General features: G+C 41.5%; 1 protein-coding gene and 1 long non-coding RNA gene across 4 annotated transcripts in view; one reads left to right on the top strand and one right to left on the bottom strand.

The window, feature by feature from the left end:
• The first annotated feature begins 2566 nt into the window (after positions 1-2566).
• Positions 2567-12026, top strand: LOC122690782 (nuclear RNA export factor 3-like). 2 transcript variants are annotated; one of them, XM_043897720.1, is made up of 18 exons: positions 2567-2795; positions 5116-5272; positions 5492-5645; positions 6269-6352; positions 6458-6562; positions 6686-6751; positions 7299-7406; positions 7554-7663; positions 8243-8255; positions 8619-8687; positions 8770-8825; positions 8925-9032; positions 9153-9211; positions 9317-9432; positions 9529-9571; positions 10121-10193; positions 10740-10995; positions 11389-12026. In XM_043897720.1, the coding sequence occupies exons 1-18, from the start codon at positions 2792-2794 to the stop codon at positions 11494-11496; spliced, it is 1689 nt and encodes a 562-aa protein (XP_043753655.1). In that variant the 5' UTR covers positions 2567-2791; the 3' UTR covers positions 11497-12026. The 2 variants fall into 2 exon arrangements, with proteins under 2 accessions (XP_043753655.1, XP_043753654.1); XM_043897719.1 differs by having other exon boundaries at positions 6686-6766.
• A 1353-nt stretch (positions 12027-13379) lies between these two features.
• Positions 13380-22533, bottom strand: part of LOC122690783 — a 51068-nt gene continuing 41914 nt past the window's right edge. Inside the window, exons 4-6 of one of the 2 annotated variants that reach the window (XR_006340103.1) lie at positions 17608-17717; positions 14239-14417; positions 13380-14114 (exon numbers count right to left, since the gene is read on the bottom strand). This is a non-coding gene — a long non-coding RNA (uncharacterized LOC122690783). Of the gene's footprint in view, positions 14115-14238; positions 14418-16403; positions 17718-22533 lie in introns of those variants that run through there. The other variant, XR_006340102.1, reaches the window with a different exon arrangement.

Genomic DNA, 22533 nt, shown 5'->3' with positions numbered 1-22533 from the left:
GTTGGATCTCCTTGCAGTGCAAGGGACTCTCAAGAGTCTTCTCCAACACCACAGTTCAAAAGAATCAATTCTTTGGTGCTCAGCTTTCTTTATAGTCCAACTCTCACATCCATATATGACCACTGGAAAAACCATAGCCTTTGACTAGATGGACCTTTGTTGGCAAAGTAATGTCTCTGCTTTTTAATATGCTGTCTAGGTTGGTCATAACTTTCCTTCCAAGGAGTAAGCATCTTTTAATTTCATGGCTGCAGTGACCATCTGCAGTGATTCTGGAGCCCCCCAAAATAAAGTCAGCCACTGTTTCCCCATCTATTTGCCATGAAGTGATGGGACCATATGCCATGATCTTAGTTTTCAGAATGTTGAGCTGTAAGCCAACTTTTTCACTCTCCTCTTTCACTTTCATCAAGAGGCTCTTTAGTTCTTCTTCACTTTCTGCCATAAGGGTGGTATCATCTGCATATCTGAGTTTACTGTTATTTTTCCTGTTAATCTTGATTCCAGCCTGTGCTTCCTCCAGTCTAGTGTTTCTCATGATGTACTCTGCATAGAAGTTAAATAAGCAGGGTGACGATATACAACCTTGTCATACTCCTTTTCCTATTTGGAACCAGTCTGTTGTTCCATGTTCAGTTCTAACTGTTTCTTCCTGACCTGCATACAGGTTCTTCAAGAGGCAGGTCAGGTGGTCTGGTATTTCCATCTCTTTCAGAATTTTCCACAGTTTATTGTGTTCCACACAGTCAAAGGCTTCGGCATAGTCAATAAAGTAGAAGTAGATATTTTTCTGGAACTCTTTTGCTTTTTCGATAATCCAGTGGATGTTGGCAATTTGATCTCTGGTTCCTCTGCCTTTTCTAAAACCAGCTTGAACATCTGGAAGTTCACGGTTCACGTATTGCTGAAGCCTGGCTTGGAGAATTTTAAGCATCCTTTACTAGCATGTGAGATGAGTGCAATTGTGTGGTAGTTTGAGCATTCTTTGGCATTGCCTTTCTTTGGGATTGGAATGAAAAGTAACTTAGAAGATTACGATAATATGAACTGAGTAATTTATCACACCCCCACCCCACCCCACCCCACCTTCCGAAAACACACATAAATACAAAACACACCTTACCAGAAGAGAAACACTTCAGGAAAACATGCACCAATCCTTTTACATTGGATGTCTAGGGTATCTGTGAGTCATGGTGAAGTGATTATGTAGATGTAAAGTACAGAATCATGTGAGTTTCTAAGAATATATTTTTAATGTTTCAAATTTTATAACTAGGCTAATTTGTCGAGAGGAACACTTGAAAATAACTAGTAACTAATTGACAGAAAAGTTCATATATTTACATGTTATAAAAATATTCATATGATAATGTTTCATAAAAAGTCAAAATTTTCATCTTTTGACTTGACATTGTATCTGTGTATTCGTATGCATTTCTGCCTTACATTTTCCCTCACCTCAGATGGTCACACCCTCTTGTTCGGGTTTTCATCACCTCTCTCAGTCCTGGACTTCCTCTTTCAGGGCATAGAGATCCATATTTTCCAATAGAAAATATTGGAAAATTCCAGAAGATATTACAAATTCCAGAAAGTTCTGGTTCATGAATTGGAGTCCAGGCTTCTCCCTCCTTCTCTCTTTAGAAATCCATCTGATTTGAAGCTTTCAGAGCTACAGTTCTGGCTCTAAGAGAGGGGGGGATGGTTCAGACAGTAAATCTAGTGGTGGGGAGGTCCAGATGAACCTTTTCTTGCTTGCTTGACAGTCCTATGCTCACCTCCCACTGTGAGATCCTGTTCTTAGCAGGCCTGGGACTGGTATTTTTCCGTGGCCCAGGGGTTGGGGATGACTGCACTAGGGGATATCTGCCTACATTGATTATATATTTTTAAAGGAAAGGATATGTTTTAGCTCCCCCCCCCCCACTGTCATTACAGTGACCCATCAAACTCTGGTATTTTCTTTATACTTTCAAGGTTTTTTGTTTGTTTGTTTGTTTGTTGTTATTGTTGTTTTCATATGATCCTCTGGAATGTGTTAGATTTAATTTTAGCCATTTGATTATTTTTAGAATGGTCGGGTACTTTGCATAAACTTCAGAAAACCCCCTATATTGCACCAAATATTTAGTAAAGCTATGCTTCAACAAGTTATCTCCCATTCCGTGGAGTTCAGTTTCAGCCTGTTTCTCCCAGTAGCATCCGAATGACCCTAGACAAGTGCAGCACCTCAGTAAGCCTCAGCAACCTGGGAAAGCTGATGATCCTGGTATCAGAGTCCCCTTGTGAGGAATACATGAAAGAACAGATGCAATGTAGCAAGGACAGAGAGTTTCCTACTGCTGGCCCTCCCAGTTCTCTGGGTCTGCAGAATGAAGGAACACAATGTAATGTAGCTAATGCAGAATCTGGCATAGAGAGTTCTCTGTGTGTGTAGCTGTAAGTATCAAGATCCCCTAAGCCTCCAGATTCTACTTGGCCTCCTCTGAAGGGGAGGTACTGTTGGAAAGAGTTCCCTGTATGTTAGGCTGGTAGCAAACTCAGAGGGCAGTAATTACAGGAAGTTTAGTCTCCTCTGACTCCCAGGGCTCTCCTCCTTTATGCTCTTGGGGAAGGGACTTCCTGTAAGGACTCCATCTTTCGTGACCCTGAGAGTTTGGGGCCTGCTGTCTCCTTGCTTGCCAGCGTTCCTTGATATTCTCCAAACCTCCAGCTCCAGACCCACACAGTCCCTTCTAGAGCAGCCTGTGAGGACAGTGGTGACAGATCTCTGCTTTCAGGCCATCCCATGGGTGAGTTGGTCTGTGTGAGAGCGTCTCTTCAGATTGTTACAGAGCAGGAAGAGTTCTGGGTTCCTTACCCCATTCCAACCCACAGGACCCCAACCAGCTGATCCTCCTATAGAGAAAGCGGGGAGAGGGCCAAGGCTGATTAATTTCTACTCTGAGGAAATGGGCCACGTGGGCTCGGACACCCATCTTCATCCCACACGGACAATATCCCATCGTATGGATTTTTTCCCCTATTTAAGGAAAAAACCTGAGTCATGTAGCTTAGGGCTTGGAGAAGGGGGATGGTAATCTAGATGAAGGGTGGGGTTCGTAGAAACTACCATTCTTTGGATTAATAATAGAGGTGGAAGAGTAAGAAAATCCACCATTACTACTTCTATTAGAAGAATAGAATCTTCTAATAGAATCTTCTATTAACTAGCAAGGGTAAATTGTATTAGTCCATAGACACTTCTTGAAGCTTGCTTTATTTTCCAGTATATGATTGATTCTGCAACATTCCATCTGAGTTCCTATGTATATGGGTGGTTCTATATCAATTAAATTAATTTGTTAGTATATTTGTCATATTTAAAAATCTTCACCATCTAGCTTAGTTTTTTTTTTAATTTGCCACTTCATTTGTCACTAGGTGAGCTGTGTTAGTTTCCCACTGTGACTTTTGTTTTGTCCATTCTCTATTTCTGTCAGTACTAGTTTTCAATATTTTGGTTTTGAATTAAGGCATGCATTTAGAATTTTGTGTTAATATCTTCTTACAGCATTGCCTCTGTTAGCATAAGAAAATCTCTTTCTCTTGTAATGTTTTTTTTTTTTTCTTAAAGTCTACATTTTCTTTTGGTATAATATGGTTACACCAGCTTTCTGTAGGCTCATGTGGAAAAGGTATACATTTTGCCATTTTTAATTTTCAAATTTTCTAGATGATTAAATTTTGCATGTGTTTCTTTTCAAGAGTATTTGATGGAAGGTTTCTTCTCCCATCTGATAACAGCCTTTTGTCTGTTTGTTGCTTTGGTTTTTTTTTTTTTTTTTTAGTAATATTTAGTCTGAATCTTTTAATGTAAAAAAAAGATGTAATTTTGTTTACATATGTCATATTAATGTATATATACATATGTATTTTCCTCTTCTAAATTCCTTTGAAATGATTAATATTTTATAACTATGAAATTATTACTACATGTGGCTAGATAAACATTCTTTTGCCATTCTTGTAGTAGTTATCCGTCAGATTACAATGGATATTTTTGCTATTTCATAGTCTAATATTAGCTAATTAAATAAAATTATTTTAAAACTGCTTTAAAACTGCTGGGAGAATTATGGGACCTTGAGACACTTTGATTCTGTATACTGCCTCCAAACATATTGTCACATGTTTTCATTCTCCCTATATTTAAATTCCCAGAAGAAATTAGAATCATTGTGTTATATAGTCAGTACTCATTTAAAGTTGCTCACACATTCACAGATGGCATTAGGCTTTCTTTCCTGTATCTATGTGACTCCACCTGGGAAGTTATTTCTTCTGCCTGAAAAATAACATATAAATTTTCTTTTAGTTTGAATCTTTTGACCACAAATTTTCTGAGTTATTGTTGCATGATGATTAAATGAACGCAGTTTCTTTTAAAAATATTTTTCCTTAAAAAATACTTTTAATCCAATTAATATTGCTATCTTCTGTTGATATCTTGCTACTTTTGGAAACTTTTCAACCAAGTTCTCATCAGCTACCATTTCTCCACTGTCTTCCTCTCCTCCTCTCTGGCACTCACATTAACTGTGTATTAGGTATACTCCTTGCATCACCTGTAATTCTCTACACTTCTCTTTTGATATTCTCCATATTATATCTCTCCAGACTCCATTCTGGATCTTTTCATCAGACTTATCATTCATTTCTCTAATTTTTCCTTCAGGGATGCAGATCACCTTTGACCTTTGAACTATCACACTATGGTAGATTTAAGGGTATGTTTTAATGTCCCCCCAGAGCAGAGCAGAGAACTGAGACTTGGGGATGAAATGCCACTTGTCCCAGGTCGCTTAGCCTGAACCAAGTAGATCAAAGTCTAACATCACAGACTGTACTCTAGATCCAGACCTCAGTGCCTGTTTTCCTCTTGGCTGTGACTGCTCCCTACCTCTCATTTCCTGAAAAGTGGAGCCAGAGTGAAGTCTTCTACCTTTTTTTTTTTTTTAGCATGAGATGCATTTCTGTTTATCACAAAGTCAGTGATAATTTTTCTTTAGCCATGATATTTACTGAGGACTTCTGGTACTGGGACCACTGATATGTTGTTGTCAATTTTAGAGCACACCAATAAAGTGAACCCTTTACAAAGAAGAGCACCAAGCTGGGGTGTTTACCGAAGACGATACACCTATTGGTCTGAACAGGTCATTTCCCAGCAGCAGCAAGACAGAGATTCAGAAGAAAGTGATGCTTGTATGGACAACCAAGCAAGAGAGTAAGTGACCAGTCACCATGGCTGACATGTACCAACCAGTGAACAACAAAATCTTGTAGTTAAACCAGTCATTTTTCTATCCAACCTGAAAGATTGAGGAATACTTGATGAGGTTAATGCTTGAGCAATAATCATTGTAGCTCTGGTATCATGTGGGAAAATGTAGAGAAGACTTTCCAAGCCTATATGGACCACTTTCTTCTCTCCACTTCCCCACAGTGCTCGCTGTGAACTTCCATCCCATCATTGGAGAAGTAGTTTTCAGAAACAAGACCAAATGCATATTTACATGGAGACAAAACAAAAGCCTCCAGAAAAAAGAATGGGGAGAAACAGACAGGATGAGACCTTGGGGAGCTGGTTCAAGATCACAGTGAGTATCTTGGCTAAATGGACCTAATATGTAGAAGATGATAGAGAGAGTCAGGTTGGATTTGTGTAGAGATGCTGGGAATTTTTCTGGGGCAGTGGTGTTGGTAATCTGTCTTGTTCTTACTAGGAGCTATCTTCCTAGATCATCTAAGGGTGAGTTCAGAGAAGCAATAGAAAGGAAATAGATTGCCTGCAAGGAGGAGCATGGGAGAGGTTGACTAAAAGCAAAAGAGGAAACCTACTGCCAAGGAGATGGAACACTTCACACCAGATCACGTGTTTGGCTCAAGCTGAGTGTGGGAAGAGGTTGAGTCTCTCGGGTCCATGTCAGAGTGACAGGCCAAGTCTACCTCATATGGATCTCTTGGAAATTAATAAAAGGAAGTACATGTGAAACATATTAAGTCGACTTATTCAGGAAGAGTGTTTGAATGAAAAGAAAGTTATATAGAAAATCCATGTCTAGTAAAAAAAAAAAAAAGTTAAGATAACAGATATTGTCCTAACTTTAAAAATGATTTAAAGCCTGAAAAAAAGGTCCTATATCAAGACACAGTTGGGTCTTACGTTAACCGTAGATTTCTTTGTATCCATTCTCTTTCCCATTTGTTCTCTGGTTCCTAGATTCCCTTTGGTATAAAATATGATGAGAAGTGGCTGCTGAATTTGATTCAGAAGCAAAGCAGTGTCCCCTTCATTGCATTCGAAGTAATACAGGACATGGAGATGATGAGACGAAATGGGGTAAGTGGCAGGCCCAGAAAGGAAATGGCCCTGGTCTCATATTCTGTTTTCCTGTCACTCTCCCTACAGTTTCACTATGAGAAAATGCAGGCCCAGTTCTTTGTAGAGAATGCCAACATTGCCTGTGCATTGAAGAATATCAATGGCAAGATTTTCAATGAGGTTAATGAAAAGGTGTGTGTCAAGGGCGTGATCAGGCCTGACTAGGGACAAGAGGGCAGGGGAGGGGCATGGTCTTGCTTGATCCCATGCACAGATTTCCTAGAGCTTAACCAGTCCTTCCTGTGTTCTCTACAGATATTTATCTTGGTTGAACCCTGTGAGTCACCCCAGTCTGTGCAGAAGGTGCTGACGTCTGAAAAGGTGGAGCAGATAAAGGTAATGCAGACTAAGCATAAACTGTGCACTCACAGCCAGACCCACTGCTCCCCTCCGCTCACCCTCAGACTCAGAGCCACTGAACCCCATCCCTAACTCTGCAGCTGACCATGAACAAACCATAGGATGCCTGCCAGCAATCTCTTGACATCCAGAGACTCTGCTTTGGCCCTGGTATGGCTACAGCAGTAATTGTAGGACAGGTGAGGGTAGATGGTCTGTCTGGGTAGAGCACTCAGAGATGATATCATGGGGAGGGGTTGGTGCTGGAGGTGTACCATCTGGGACCCTCTCAGCCTCTGTCTCCCTTGTCCTGGCTTCCTGGAGACTTGATGACCTGTGATATTGGAATGACACAGAACTGTAGAAATGGCATGGTTGTTTCCCTGCACATCCTTCCAGGGATCAGGCCCATGGTGAGGACCTAGGCCCAATGTTGGGACCGATGGTGAGGGAGGGAGAGATTAGGTAGAAGAGACAGATATGTCTCAGGTATTCCCTTTGGGGTCCTCACTCCCTTTCCTCACCATAGTTTTCGTCCTTGGACCTGAGCAACAAGAAACCCTACCTGCTGGATGGCCTGTCCACAATTATGAGGAATGCTTCCAATGCCCAGAACTTGAACATCTCCAACACTGAGGTGAGGTGGGGCACCCAGATCCTCCCTTGAAAGGAAGGTAGGAGGGTTCATGGGGTGGTAACAGATGAGGGGGAGTGGATTTGTAGGGAAAGGAAGGATATGGATGAAGAGATATCTGGTAGATGTGGGTTTTACTCATAATTCCAGGTGAAGGCTGAAGGGCAGATGGACAAGGGTCAGCAGCTGGAACCAGAAGGGATATGTGCAGACAGAAATGCCGTGTGCACCAACTTCCCTGATAAGTCAACCAACATAAGGTCACTCTCTGCCTTGTCTCTGCATCCCTATTTCTCTCTCATCTCTCCCCTCCTCCCTCCACTCCCTCTCCCTACCTCCTGAGCCCCACCTTGCTCACCTCCCTAACATAACACCTGGTCATCCCTGAGGTTTGTTCTGACTTGACAGAGTGTCAGACAACCTGTAATATAGCAAAGCACTGGGCTCTCCCCCCATTCCCTGTTCTCTGCATAGCCTTCAGTGGGCCCGTGAGGAAGGAAGGAAGGGAGGGAAGGCAGGCCTGGCAGACTGAATTTGAAGTGTTGGTCCTTGTGGCACTGGAGAAGGGAGTCAGGACAGTCTGGCTGGGAGCTACCCAGGAGAAAGGAGATGGAGGAGGGAGTGGTAGGAAGGAGTGGAGGAAACAGTCTCCCTCTGGGTCAGTCCATGGAGTGGTGACCAGGGCCCTGGAATGCTAAGATACTGGGTTCTGTGGGGGGCACACAGGGCTGTGATTGCTGTGAGTGACTTGCTCCAATGAGGAGGGTCATCTCCACAGTTTCACTGACTTTTCTCTCTTGTCTTGATTTTGGCAACACCATCCTGGAATTGTTCCCTAGGTTACTAAGCTTGGTAAGTGCATTCCTTGATCACAGACTCCACTAAATAGCATCGACAGTGCCCTCAAACTACTCTGAAACATGTTAGGAACTGTCCACATTCTATTTTTGAACCTGACCCTTAAATGTCCTGTGGGAGGGAGGTGTACCATTCTCTGTAAGAGTCTGAAAAAGCTCTGGATCTTCTTCAGCCTTGTACGCCACAGGCTTTGGGGAAACCATGAAGATAATTGAAAATGTAGTCCTGCCACTGGCATTTCCAGGACCCTTTCTCCTCTGACCTCAGACCCCCACCCCATCCTGGGCCCATCCTTTTCCCTGATCATCCAACACCACATCCTGGACTGCACTGCTGACTTCTTCTTCCCTCCTTCAGGATGGCCAGGAGACACTCTCAGGTTCTAAGTGTGCTATTGAAGTTCCCAAGTTCTTATCAATGTGCAAGGTGAGCACATTGGATCCAGCAGGGTCCTAGGTGGTACATGAGGGTGTGTCAGCCCTTGTCCTGAGGACTGTTTTGATTGCAGGGAAGTTTCTTTGGATTTGATCAGGTGAACAGTCAAATCCTGCAATTCCTGCAGGAGTAAGTACCCCTGGGAATCTGAACAAGGGGAGGTCTAGGAAAGGGTGACCACCCAAACTCCAGACCAGAGAGATAGATTGTACTCACTGCTTCCCTCAGGTATTACTTGATTCATGACTATGGAGATCGCCAGGGACTCCTGGATTTTTATCACGAGGAGGCCTGCTTCTTCCTGACGATTCCATTCCACCCCAAGGACTCAGGATTGTGAGTATCACAGCCTAGACTCCTCCCCCAGGCTGTGTGGTTCCCCAGCAGATGCAGGCCAGCTCCTGCTGACACCTATGATGGCTAGACTACCACCCAAGCTTCCTCTGTGTCTCCTAGAAGCAGCATGCGCCTGTACTTCAAGGACAACAGGAATACAGAGAAGCTCAAGGACCCAAGTGAGTGTGTGGTGGGAAAGCTAGGTGGGAAGTGCTGTGAGGGGGCCAATCATAGCATCCATGGTGTGGCTGCCCTGACCTTCCCTTTCTTCCTCTCCCCCACAGACCTGCGTGTCCAAATGCTGAAACACACAAAACATGACATTGTGCATGCCCTCTGTGCATTGCCCAAAACTCAGCATGACTTCAGCTCCTTCATGGTGGACATGTGTTTCCAGACGGTGAGTACCTGCTCCTCCGTTGGTAGTGGGAGGCAGGAAGCCACTGGCGGGGAAGAGGTTGAGGGGTGACTGAGTACCTGGTCTCTTGCCTATTAGGAAACCATGCTCTGTTTCTCTGTCAGTGGGGTGTTCAAGGAAGGTGAGTATGTGCAGCCCGCTCCCCCTAGATGCCACACTGCTCTCTCACCTGGTCAGGCTCCCTCCCACCAGAACTCTTCCTTCCAGATTCTCCCCTTCCCCTCCCCGCCCTCACCTTCCCCCCACCCCCGCCAGCCCTCAGTCTTCCCACAGACAACCCAGGTCTTAACTGCGTCCATGTCTGCCCTGCCCACCCTGGGCATTAGGGACACAGGCTGTGGAGTTTGGTGGCTGCCATACCAGATCCTTACACTGAGAACCTGGGCTACTACTTAACCTCACAGTTTCCTCATAATATCCATCTCTTCGGCAACGGAGAAAAATGCATCCCATGAACTTGTGAAGTGGTTGTCATGGGGACATGTCACTGGGAGCAGACATCTCCTACAGTTGCCTTCCCCATTCCTGACACCCAGGCTCCCCAAGTGAACAGCTGTCCCCTCAGCATGAGTGTCAAGTCAGACCCTGACTCGGGAATGATGTGGGAGCCTGTAAACACGTGGGGCTCTAAGGGGTATTCTTGCTTATTGTTTGTTTTTTGTTGTTGAAGTGGAAGGAAGTTCTCAGGGCTGTGTGCATGCCTTCACCAGGACCTTCATCACTACTCCCATCAGCTCTTCCAGGTGAGAGCCATGTTGTGGGCAGGATGGCCCATCCAGCCTGGGCTCAGGGCCCTGGGCATGTGGTGATGCAGATCTTAGGCTGACTCAGTAGTGTGGAAAGCCAGCAGGGAGATCCAAGGACCAGTCTAGCCTAGTGGTTAGGAGTAGCATGGGCTCTGGAATCAGCACATGGGTTCTCTCCTTGAGCCAATGCTCACTCTCTGTGTGACCTTGGTCAAGTCACATGATCTGTCTGTGACTCAGTGTCTTCTTCTGAAAATGGGGATCAGACTGTACACCCCTGTACTGCTGTGTACTGGGTTACTGTTCAGGGTAAATGTGAAGTTGTCCCTGGGTTGGGGATCAGCCTGTTCACTGAGTGAAGCTGGTAGAAAATCTCTCTGAAGGTGAGCTCTGTGTGAGGGGCAGAGGAACCAGTCAAGGAGCCTGGGTACAGACACAGGAGGGTATGGAAGGGATCTGGTTGCTGAGTGTTAGTGGGAGCAGTCAGGATTGGGGTGCAGGTGGTCCATCCATAAATTGTCCACATGTGCACTTTTCCTCCAGTCTTTGTATAGTGAATGACGAGCTGTTTGTGAGGGAAGCCAGTCCCAGTGAAGCTCAGCGTCTGCATTCTCCATCACAGTGCCTGCACTGTCGACCACTTTCATGTTCCACCTCTCCCCTGAGTAGCATGAAATGGTGTGGGCTTTCTCCTCCCAGTGTGGAATCACCTCTAATAGTCTCAGATGTGACTGCCGGGTTTGCGTGGAGTTGGGAGGGAACTGAGAGGAGTGGACGAATAATTAATGGGAACTTGAAGGTAAATTGTTTTCCTTGTTTATTTCAGTTATTTTAACCTGGAACATTTCATTCTTAGTACATAGTAAGCTTCTAGTTGTTTTGAGCAGGCTTGAATCATTTTTGTGAGTTTGGTGAATCCTGCACCTGTCTGTATAGACAATTGGGTTTTCAGGCACTTTTATCTTGATGCACTGTGCCTGAGGTTCATTCCACTCTTTATGTCACAGTAGATGTCTAGTGGGGAGCAGGGAAAATCATTGTTCCACAACATACCACCCAAAGATACCCCTTTAATGTTTTCATCTTCATTATGTCTTCCTTGAAGTTTGCTTATGTAGGTATATACATATTTGTGTGTGTGTGTGTGTGTATATATATATATATATATATATATTTGTGTATTTATCTACAGAAAATGAGATCTCATTCTGAGAGAGAAAAGGAAACCAGAGACAGAAATGAAGAGAAAGAGAGGCATGTGGTTGAATGGGGAAGTGAAGTCCAAGGATTGATTACTTAATCTTCAATGTCTTGAAACTTGAGCAAGATTAAAAGTTAATGTGAAGGAGCCATCCCATCTCATTTTTTACCCTTAAATTTGCCCATGTACACATTTTCTTTCTTAACCTCTTATTTCTACTGCGGAGTAAAGAGCTATTTCAAATGGAATAGTGTAAATTTTTTTTTTCATTTATTTTTATTAGTTGGAGGCTAAATACTCCACAACATTGCAGTGGGTTCTGTCACACATTGACATGAATCAGCCATGGAACAGTGTAAATTTTAAGCCCAATATATATTGAGTTATTAGTGAATGAAAGAATGGACCATTGTATTTCAATGAAATGGTAGTACTTTTAGTTTTTTGTCTCACACGGAGGCAGCAGATATTGGAAATTCTGGTGTGACATGGCTGGAAGTTGCATGATCTGATCCCCCCTCTGCAGTGTTGAATGAGAGACAGGTCCAGAATTTTCCTATCAGTGTAATAACATAAGGAGCAGTCCAGAAGCAGCAGTTAGGCAACACCACAGCTTGCTGCCCTGTTGCCATCTCTCACTGAAATCACCAGGTGAGTCAAAGGCAAGCCTGTCTTCCCAGCGTAGGGACTCGATCAGAGTTTGCTCACAGGTATGATGTTGGGTGCCTCTTAGGAGCTTCTGAGTCTCCCAAGAGACTAGAGTTCCTTCTCTCTTTAGAACTTTGAACTCCAGTCACATCACAGAGACTTTGCTTCCTTTCTAATGATATCTACTTTCTCATTAGGAGAACCATGAGAAATGACAGTGCCTGCCTTAGCCCCAGGCTTTCTCACTCACTCCTCAGGACAGCTCTGTGTTAGAGATGAATCCCATTTCACAGACAGAGCTCCTCCTCTTATAGCTTCTATCACCTGTCCAGATAAGCAGGAACTTGGGGTGAGGTTCTGTCCCTTGCCTTCTCTGGAGGACAATAGAACAGCCTCCCTTTTAGACTGTGGGCTGGAGCAATGGTCACTTTGCTCTCCCATGATATAACAGGCTCAAGGGGCACTCCCTCAAAAGCCCCTATTGATGAATATGATACCGCACATACATGTGCACATGCATTCATTACTTAAGAAAAGAATTCATTATGTTCAGTTTCATGAGGAGATGAATTAGAATTAAACTGAATTGCCAGCATATCTACGTGTGTGTGTGCATGTGTGTGTATCATCGGGCTGTGTATAGGAAATGTCATTGCTTACAAAAACACAGTGTGTTGGGTAAATATGTGGAGATGACATACCTCTGAGAGAAAGACATTTCCTTCTTTACCTCAGAGTCCCCCTTCCCTAGTGTGCAGGACAACTTTTGAGGACTGGGGATAATAGAGTATCATTTGCATGTGGAAGCCCTTTAAGAATCAAGTCTGGAAGGTTCCACAGGGGGAACTTTTCTGATACCCAGAAGCAAAGAGCTGGGAGATAGCAATGGAAGGGCAGCTATGGCGGCCTTCAGTGGAGCAGGAGCTGATCAGGGCAGAGTGCTTCAGCTAGGCACCTCCCTGGTAGCCCGCACGTCACCACTGTCTGCAGCTGAGAACCAGGAATGCTATTGGGTAAGAATCTTCCTTGGGTCATTAGAGGAAGGGCACAGGGCCAGGCACCCAGGGAGAGCCCAAAGCTTGTCTGCATCCCTCACCTCCACACTGTGTTCACTTCCTAGATACTCCACTCTCAGTTGGGTTCATCCCTAACTTCTTGCTAATTACCACCGCCATCATTCATATTTTGGCTGAGTAGTAAGAAAAATACACATAAATACACATAAAACTGAAAAAAACCCACAAAAATGATAAAATATACCAAGCACACATATTAGATAAATCACTAATTTATCAAGGTAAATCAATCAGCACATAATGGTTCCCAACATCAAATCCTGGTCTTCTGACCAGGTTCTGCCTGGCTTTGCCCATCACCTCTGTTTCTAAGGTGAGTGTACTTCTGTGTTAGGACTGAGGCCAACACAAGTAAGGGACTCAGTCCAGGTCCTGTGGTCAGTTGATGACTCTGGAACTGGACATTTGCTTGATGACTTCTGTCTAGCTGACCTGTGCCTATTCTCTGCTCTCCTGTACTAATCCTTCCTTGGGGGTTCAATAAGAAGTTACTTCTGGTCAAACTAGAATTTGAAAAAGGACACCAGAAAGTGTGAGGAAATAGGAATTGATGAGATGGAACCAACATTTACTTGATGCTACATTTCCAGACACTTTTTCAAATATTCTATTTAAGAGGACACAGGCAGAAACGTTCTGAGGTGGTGCTAGTGGTAAAAAAACCTACTTTCCAATGCAGATAGACATAAGAGACTGGGTTCGATCCCTGGGTCAGGAAGATCCCCTGGAGAAGGAAATGGCAACCCACCCAGTATTCTTGCCTGGAGAATCCCATGGACAAAGGAGCCTGGTGGGCTGCAGTCCTTAGGGTTGCACAGAGATAGACACAACTGAAGCAACTTAGCATGCACACACAAGATGCAAGGTGGGCCAGAAGTAATACATCTCAAAGTCCTGTTGTGTATGAGCTGTTCTTTGAGGTTTTCTCCTTTTCTTCTAACAAGTCTAGAAGTAGGCAGCTGTAGTCCTCTTGTACAGATGGTCAACCTCAGACTGATGGAGAATGTAAAATTTCCAGGGTCAGATATCTACCCTTTGCCCTCTGCACAGGCCAACCAGCAGCTCCATTTTAGATGATGGATTTCCAGGGCTTAAAGACTGATAGTGGAAAACTCACCTGATGTAGAATCTAGGTTGTATCATGCTCCCCACTGGACATGAAGATGATAACGGGGATGAAGTCCTACTCCCTGGGCCAGGAGGAATGGCTGTGGCGGCCACAATGATAAGCTGATTCCTGAGGTGCTGAACTGAACCCAGGAGGCAGCACAAGCTGTTACTCTTTGTAAAGAGGACCTGAATTGCAGGATAGTAACATGTTCACAACTAGTATATGAAATCTGTTTTACATTTTATCTCATTCAGCCCTAATCTCTTTTCAACGCCAATATGCACTTAACAAACAGTGAGAAAGAGTTTTTTTGTGTGTGAATTTTTTAAATTGAGATACAGCTGATGTAAAGCATTATTTTCAGGTGTACAGTAAAGCAATTTGGATATATATATATATATATGCATTTTAGATTATTGTCCATATATTATTATAAATTAATCAATATAATGTCTGTACCTTACTGCAACTCCTTATTTGTTATCGTTTTTGTGTATAAAAGTTTGTATCTGTTAACCCCAAATTCCTATTAATTAATTCCTGTCCCTCTCCACTCCCTATCCCCTTTGGTAATCATAATCTCAGTTTGTCTGTCTGTGAGTCTGTTTCTGTATTGAATATAGATTCATTTGTATTATTTTTAAGATTCAACATATAAATAATATTATATAATATTTACTTTCTCTTTCTGACTTACTTGATTATAGTATTCTCTAGGTCTGTCTATGCTGCTGCAAATGGTAATATTTCATTCTTTTATGGCTGAGTGATGGTCCACTGTTTATGTGTGTATGTGTGTGTGTGTGTGTGTATCATATCACATCTTCTTAAGCTAGTCATCTGTTGATGGGTACTTGTGTTGTTTGAGTGTCTTGGTTACTGTAAATGGTGCTGCTATGAATGACAGTTTTCTTTTTTTCCTGGTTATGTACCCAGAAGTGGAAATTCTGGATCCTATGGTAGCTATATTTGTAGCTTTTTCAGGTACTTCCATACCATTCTCCATAGTGGCTGCACCAATTTAATTCCCACCCACAGTGTATCAAGGCCCCTTTTCTCCACACCCTCTCCAGAATTTATTATTTGTAGACTTTTTATGATAGCCAGTCTGACCCATGTGAGGCATAACCCCATTGTGGTTTTGATTTGCATTTCCCTAATATTTGCTTGGGCTTTCCTGGTGGCTCAGAGGTTAAAGTGTCTGCCTGCAATGTGGGAGACCTGGGTTCGATCCCTGGGTCAGGAAGATCCCCTGGAGAAGGAAATGGCAACACACCCCAGTATTCTTGCCTGGAGAATCCCATGGACAGAGGAGCCTGGTGGGTCCACGGGGTTGCAGAGAGTTGGGCATGATACTTGGGGTTCCCTTGTAGCTCCGTTGGTAAAGAATCTGCCTGCAGTGCAGGAGACCCAGGTTCAATCCCTCAGTTGGGAAGATCCCCTGGAGAAGGAAATGGCAACCCGCTCCAGTATCCTTGCCTGGAAAATCTCATGGACAGAGGAGCCTGGTGGGCTACAGTCCATGGGGTTGCAAAGAGTCGGACATGACTAAAGCAACTTCGCACATAGGCACACACTCGTGGGATTATTTCTGTCCATTGATACATATGTCTGCTTTTGTTCCAGTATTGAGTGGCTTTGATGACTGTAGTTTCCTAGTATAGCCTGAAGTCTGGGAGGGTTATGTCTCAAGCTTTGTTCCTTACCTCAGGATTGCTTTGGTAATTCTGAGTCTTTTTGTAGTCCTATATAGATTTTTGAAATATTTGTTCTAGTTCTGTGAAAATGTAACAGGTTTTTTGATAAGGATTGCATTAAATCTGTTGATATCTTTGGGAGGTATAGACATGTTTATAATATTAAGTGTTCAGATCTAAGATGATGGGATATCTTTTAAATTCTTCGAATTTTCTTCCATTTATTTTATCAAGGTTTAGAGTTTTTATGTCTTGGTTAAGTTTATTCTTAGGTATTTTTGATGGCATTTTAAATGGAATTGTTTTTGTTGTTGTTGTTTTTTTTTGCATTCTCTTTCTGATAATTCTTTATTAGTATAATAGAATGCAATAGATTCCTATATAATAATCTATCCTGCTACCTTGCTCAGTTCATTTCAGGGAACAGAATGTAAAAGTTAAGTAACATGACCTAGGAAACAGCTTTATTAACTACTACTTCAGGATTCATAAACTGGAGTTACAAAAATGATTCAGCATTCCCCATTTTATACTTTAACTGACATTCGACATCCCAGGAAGCATCATTATCCAGTTGTTCTTTTCAAAACAATGTGAAGTACATGCAAAACACTAAAACTCATTACGAAGGATTAGATATCCTCTGCATAACAACATTAAAAGATGTGTAAACACCTGGAAGATATTATATTCACGTATAGGTTTATTTCTTAAATAGAGTAGGTCAATGTAAGACCTATAGTAGGTCCTACAGTAGAGTAGGTCCTATAGTAGAGTAGGACCAATAGAGTAGGTCAAAGATATCAAGAGCACATAAAAACACTTGAAAAGAAAAAAAAACTACGTAAATAAGTAAGAACTAAATCATATTAAGTGAACAGGATTGTCATGATGTACCAAAAATATGATGCTTTTTTTTGCAAAGAATATATATCAGCATGGCTGTATGAGTGTGATTAAATATGTTACTGTATTACATGCAGAGAAAAATCTGGAAAGTAGGCACCAAGAAGTTAAGAGAAACTCGTGTCTCTATTTTTTTCAAATGTGTTAAACAAAGAGAAGTATTAATTGGTGACTTATCAACATATTAAGAGAAAGTTTTGTAAAACAGGTTTATCAACAGCTGAGTCACAAAATAATAGTGTAGAAATACATTCACTGACTTAAGGATTAAACAGATCTCTTTAATGATTATTCAGTGAATATGCATTGTCAAAGATAGAGGATGTTTTTATTTTATAACGTTGCATTTCTAGGGTGTTTTCATTTTTTTTTTTAGGGTGTTTTCAATATGTAATTTACTGAATAAAATGTTGAAAATACAAAAAATTGCACCCTGATAGCAGATGTAATGTTCATATATTCATTGTTTCAGAAGGAGATGAAAACAATGTACTTGACAGTTTTCTGTTTGTGTGTGTATTTATATCTGTTTCTTGTCTCAAACTGTTTATACCAATTATTCATACACTAGCTCATGCAGCTTTCTACTCAGTTCACTAAGAGGCTGGATTTCCAGTCCCAGGGCTTGAAGATCCCAGCTTGGGCATAAACACAGAAGGACTGCTGCCAGTGTGAAGTCTAGAAATCTTGGTCTGTAGGAGGGAATCCGTTCAATTCCACAGCTCTTTCCATCCCCCATCCTTTGCCAAACCCCCAGTTCAGACACTCATACCTGCAGTTCTGACTCTGTTCACCAGGAGGCAGCACTCTCCATTTTCTACACATTTTTCTTTCTCTCCCTCAATGAAAAGACATCATTTTTTTTTCAAAGTAAAAAGTTTCCTAAAAAACAGAAGTAGGTACAAGGGGACCTTAACTTTCTTTGAAAATTCAGATGTGCATAAAAAGACTAAAAGGATATGTGTGTAGTTTCTATCCTGCTTCTCACTGAGGTATTATGTGTACTGTGTGCGTACTATGTGCCAGGAACTGTCAGTCAAATTCCTTATCTGCATCTCAGCCTCTCTCTCTTCATCCGCAGACCTGCATAACTGGAAATGCCTATAGGAAACATGATGGACGTTAGTGGCCATCCCTTGGGGATGGGGATACATCCCTCATCCCTTTGACTTCAGACTTCATTCTAAGCAAGATGAATCTGATCTTGACTTTGAGTCCCAGAAACCATCATGGAAACAAGAAATGATGTAGCTGAGTGGGAGAGCTTGTAATGCAGGAGACTGTGGCACCTTCTAACTCAAATCTCTGTCCTTTTGCATAGGACTAATAGGCTATTTATTACCTTTTCTGACTGGGCATTGCTTAGAGAGTCAAGGATGAGGTGATCAGCGTTGGTTTCAGTTTTGCTTCTTCTCACCAGATCCAGCTGGAGGTTTCCCTTTCTTTTGTTCTGTCAAAATGGTACACTTTGGAATTGGTTTTGAATTTATTATCTCTAAGGAGATAAGAGGGTGGTTCTATCCATTTAGTCATCTGATAAGTCCATTTGAGATGACACAGAATTCCTGCTTCATGAAGATGTTCTCTGCCAGTCAGGGGGAGCCTGGTATGTACCCACAAGGGATGGAAAAGAGTAGAGACTGAGCTATGAAGACAAACACAGGATGAAGACTCTGGTCCAAATGCCCAACTCTCTTGACTTAGTGAAGTGGTGTTCCCAGATTTCTCACATGATGGTCACTTGTTTTCTGGGTTCCTCTTACACCTGACACTCTAATATGGTCCCTTTCTCTCTCTCCTGGCCACAAATGTACACCCACAGTAAATTCCTCTATAAGCTAATACTTGGGAAAAATTTTCCAAAGTTGACTTCAAATCCAGAGGCAGTAAGAGAAAACCCTGGTAACACTTGATTCCATTAAAAATTGCATGGTGAAAAATCTCATAAGCAAAGTAAAGTGAAAAGTTACACATTGGGGAAAATATACAACTTATGTAACTAACAAAGTTTATCTACTTGTAGTAGAAAGATTATGAAAAAGAAAAGGCAAATTAGAACATTCTGAAGGAGAAAGCACACTAGATACAAAGAAGTACTTCCTGAGAAAATGCTCCTTAAACATGTTAAAAACTGTTCAACCTAACTCTTAAGAGATGCAAAGAGAAAAAAAATCAGGATACCTCTTCTAATCATTTACATAGTCTGTGAAGAAATAGGGAGACAAGTACATTTTTGCTGGTGGTAATGTGACATGATACAATTCCTAACCAGGGTATTTGTTATGATGTAAGGAAATTACCAGAGTACTTACCCTTGGAATCAGCAGTGTCTTTTCTAAGAATCTACCCTAAAGTAACAATGTAAAAAGAAAAAAAGACACAAGCTCAAAGTCTTTCCTTCCAGAACAATTAATAAGATTTTAAGATAAGAAACAAGATATATACACCAACAGGGAGCTGGTTGAATAAACTGTGGTCCATCTACATCCAAAAGACCTATATAGCTATAAAAACTAGTAAGACTCTCTTTCTGTATTGCTATGGAGTCATCGCCAGGATATAATGTTCAGTGATATAAAAAACAGGTGCAATAAAGTGTGCAGAGCTGCTGCTGTCCAATAGGGTAGCCACTAACCTCAAGTAACTACTTACAGTAAATTAAATTAAAATTACATGACATTAAGAATCAGTCACAGTTGCCACGTTTTAGTAGCTAAATGTTCAATTCCTGAATAAGCCTCTGTTAGTTAACGGTTGCTGTGTTGAAGAGCAGAATACAGAATGTTCCCGTATCCACAGAAATCTCTATTGAATAGCTCTGAAGTAAAATATAACAACTTTTACATACAAAAGGGGTGAAAACAAATGTGTGTTATATTTTCTTATATTCTCTAAACTGTACAGTTATACAAATGATGATAAAAATGTGTACCTATAAGAGGACAGAAGAGCAGCCCAAGATGCATGACAATGATGTAGAGTCTCTAAATATGAGACGTAAGTTTACTGGCTCTATTCACTGAAAAGGGCAAGAAACACTGACCAATCCAGTAGCAATCAGCAATGGTAGTCTCTGCACTGAATTCTCTAAACACATTTCCCACTAAAAGGAACCAGGCTTACTGGAGAAATGCCTGATTTCTGGTCTAGGTAAGGATTTTACAAGGTGAGTGTGGACTGAACTCTCATAACAGAAATTATATCAAAAAGAATCATAACTGAAGGGCTCCCATTGGCCAAAGATAGAAAAATTTGAACATCAAAAACATTAATAATTGTAATGCACTAAAACACCTTAAATATAGGAATACCTATGAGCTCTAACATGTATCACACTCTTTAAAAAATCCAGAAAAACCAACACACTGCTCACCTTTGAGAGTTGTAGGGAAAAAACTCATTTTTGAAAGTGGAAATATTGTCAATGAATTGTATATTCACCTGGCCTTTCCTGTGCATATTACACCTATGCATAGTTGACAAGGGATGGATTCTTTTATGAAAGAATTATAGTTAATACATGCAGAAGAAATTGAAGAATTTGTACATCATGTTTTTCAACCTTTTATGAAATGTAGTTCTAAGCAATAATCTTTAGAGGCTGCAAAAATGATGTGAGAATTAGATGGGAAATTTTATAATGACTGCATCACAGTATCTCATAATTCGCCTTTCCTCACTTGCAAAATGGAAATAATTATACCCATATTAGACAATTATTGTAAGGAGCAAATATCTCAAGTGCATCTGCTAAAGGATACATATAGTGCTAAATAAGTATTAATAGTCTTATTTCATACCTGACCTTCCTTCGAAGGAGATTCCCTTGTATGATCCAAATAGTATCAGGAGACAATAATGTGAAAATATTACGTGGAAGAGAAATGCATATATTTTCACTATGTATTCACTTTAGTGTCATTTTTCTGTGCTAGAGTCATTTTTCAGATAATTTCAAAAAAATGGAAAACTGACTGTAGCATTGTATTTGGTCTGTAAAGGAAAACCACTGGTCCATTTCACATTATTTCATATACTTTCCCATACCACTTTTAATGGTCTGTGTCAATTTCATAAGAATAATGTGTGTACTCAGATGAACTTATCTGTGAAACAGAAACAATCTGACAGACAGAGAGCAGACTTGTTACCAAGGTGTGGTGTGGGGAGGGATGAATTGGGAGCTTGGGAGTAGCAGATGCAAACTATTATTTGTAGAATGGATAAGCAACAGGACCTACTGTATAGCCCAGGTAACTAAATTCAATATTCTGTGGCAAACCATAATGGAAAATAAGATAAAAATAATATAGATGTATAACTGAATCACTTTGCTGTACAGCAGAAATTAACATAACATTGTAAGTCAACTAGACTTCAATAATATTCAGTTCAGTCACTCAGTCGTGTCCAACTCTTTGCGACCCCATGGACTGCAGCACCTCAGGCTTCTCTGTCCATCACAAACTCCCAGACTGTGCTCAAACTCATGTCCATTGAGTCAGTGATGCCATCCAATCATCTTATCCTCTGTCATCCCCTTCTCCTCCTGCCTTCAATCTTTCCCAGCATCAGGGTCTTATCCAATGAGTCAGTTCTTCACATCAGGTAGCCAAAGTATCAGAGTTCCAGCTTCAGTATCAGTCCTTCCAATGAATATTCAGGACTGATCTCCTTTAGGATGGACTGGTTGGATCGCCTTGCACTCCAAGGGATTGTCAAGAGTCTTCTCCAACACCACAGTTCAAAAACATCAATTCTTCAGCTCTCAGCTTTCTTTATAGTCCAACTCTCACATCCATACATGACTACTGGAAGAAACATAGCCTTGACTAGATGGACCTTTGTCGGTAATGTAATGTCTCTGCTTTTTAATATGCTATATGTTTGTTATAGCTTTTCTTCCAAGGAGCAGGCGCCTTTTAATTTCATGGCTGCAGTCACCACCTGCAGTGATTTTGGTGCCCCCCAAAATAAAGTCTATCACTGATTCCATTGTTTCTCCATCTATTTGCCATGAAGTGATAGGACTGGATGCCATGATCCTCATTTTCTGAATGTTGAATTTTAAGCCAGCTTTTTCACTCTCCTCTTTCAGTTTCATCAAGAGGATCTTTAGTTACTCTTTGCTTTCTGCTGTAAGGGTGGTATCATATGCATATCTGAGGTTATTGATATTTTACCTGGCAATTTTTTTTCAGCTTGTGCTTCATCCAGTCCAGCATTTCCCATGATGTACTCTGCATATAAGTTAAATAAGCTGGGTGACAACATGCATCCTTTCCCAATCTGGAACAAGTCTGTTGTTCCATGTCCTGTTCTAACTGTTGCTTCTTGACCTGCATACAGATTTCTCAGGAGGCAGGTAAGGTAGTCTGGTATTCCCACCTCTTAAAGAATTTTCCACAGTTTGTTGTGATCCACACAGTAAAAGACTTTGGCATTGTCAATAAAGTGGAAGTGGATGTTTTTCTGGAACTCTCGCTTTTTCTGTGATCCAACGGATGTTGGCAATTTGATCTCTGGTTTCTCTGCCTTTTCTAAATCCAGCTTGAACATCTGGAAGTTCCAATTTGTCTACTGTTGAAGCCTGGCTTGGTGAATTTTGAGCATGTGAGATGGGTGCAATTGTGTGGTAGTTTGAACATTCTTTGGCATTGCCTTTCTTTGGGATTGGAATGAAAAATGACCTTTTCAT

Source organism: Cervus elaphus, chromosome X (assembly GCF_910594005.1).
Source record: "Cervus elaphus chromosome X, mCerEla1.1, whole genome shotgun sequence".
Taxonomy (NCBI): Eukaryota; Metazoa; Chordata; class Mammalia; order Artiodactyla; family Cervidae; genus Cervus; species Cervus elaphus.
This window is presented reverse-complemented; position numbering and strand designations above follow the sequence as displayed.

Bases quoted from the DNA above. Each gene is read 5' to 3' on its own strand.
- LOC122690782 (XM_043897719.1), top strand. The intron at 9,433-9,528 runs GTGAGTACCTGC...CTTGCCTATTAG, and splicing joins TGGACATGTGTTTCCAGACG to GAAACCATGCTCTGTTTCTC. The intron at 10,194-10,739 runs GTGAGAGCCATG...CTTTTCCTCCAG, and splicing joins ACTCCCATCAGCTCTTCCAG to TCTTTGTATAGTGAATGACG.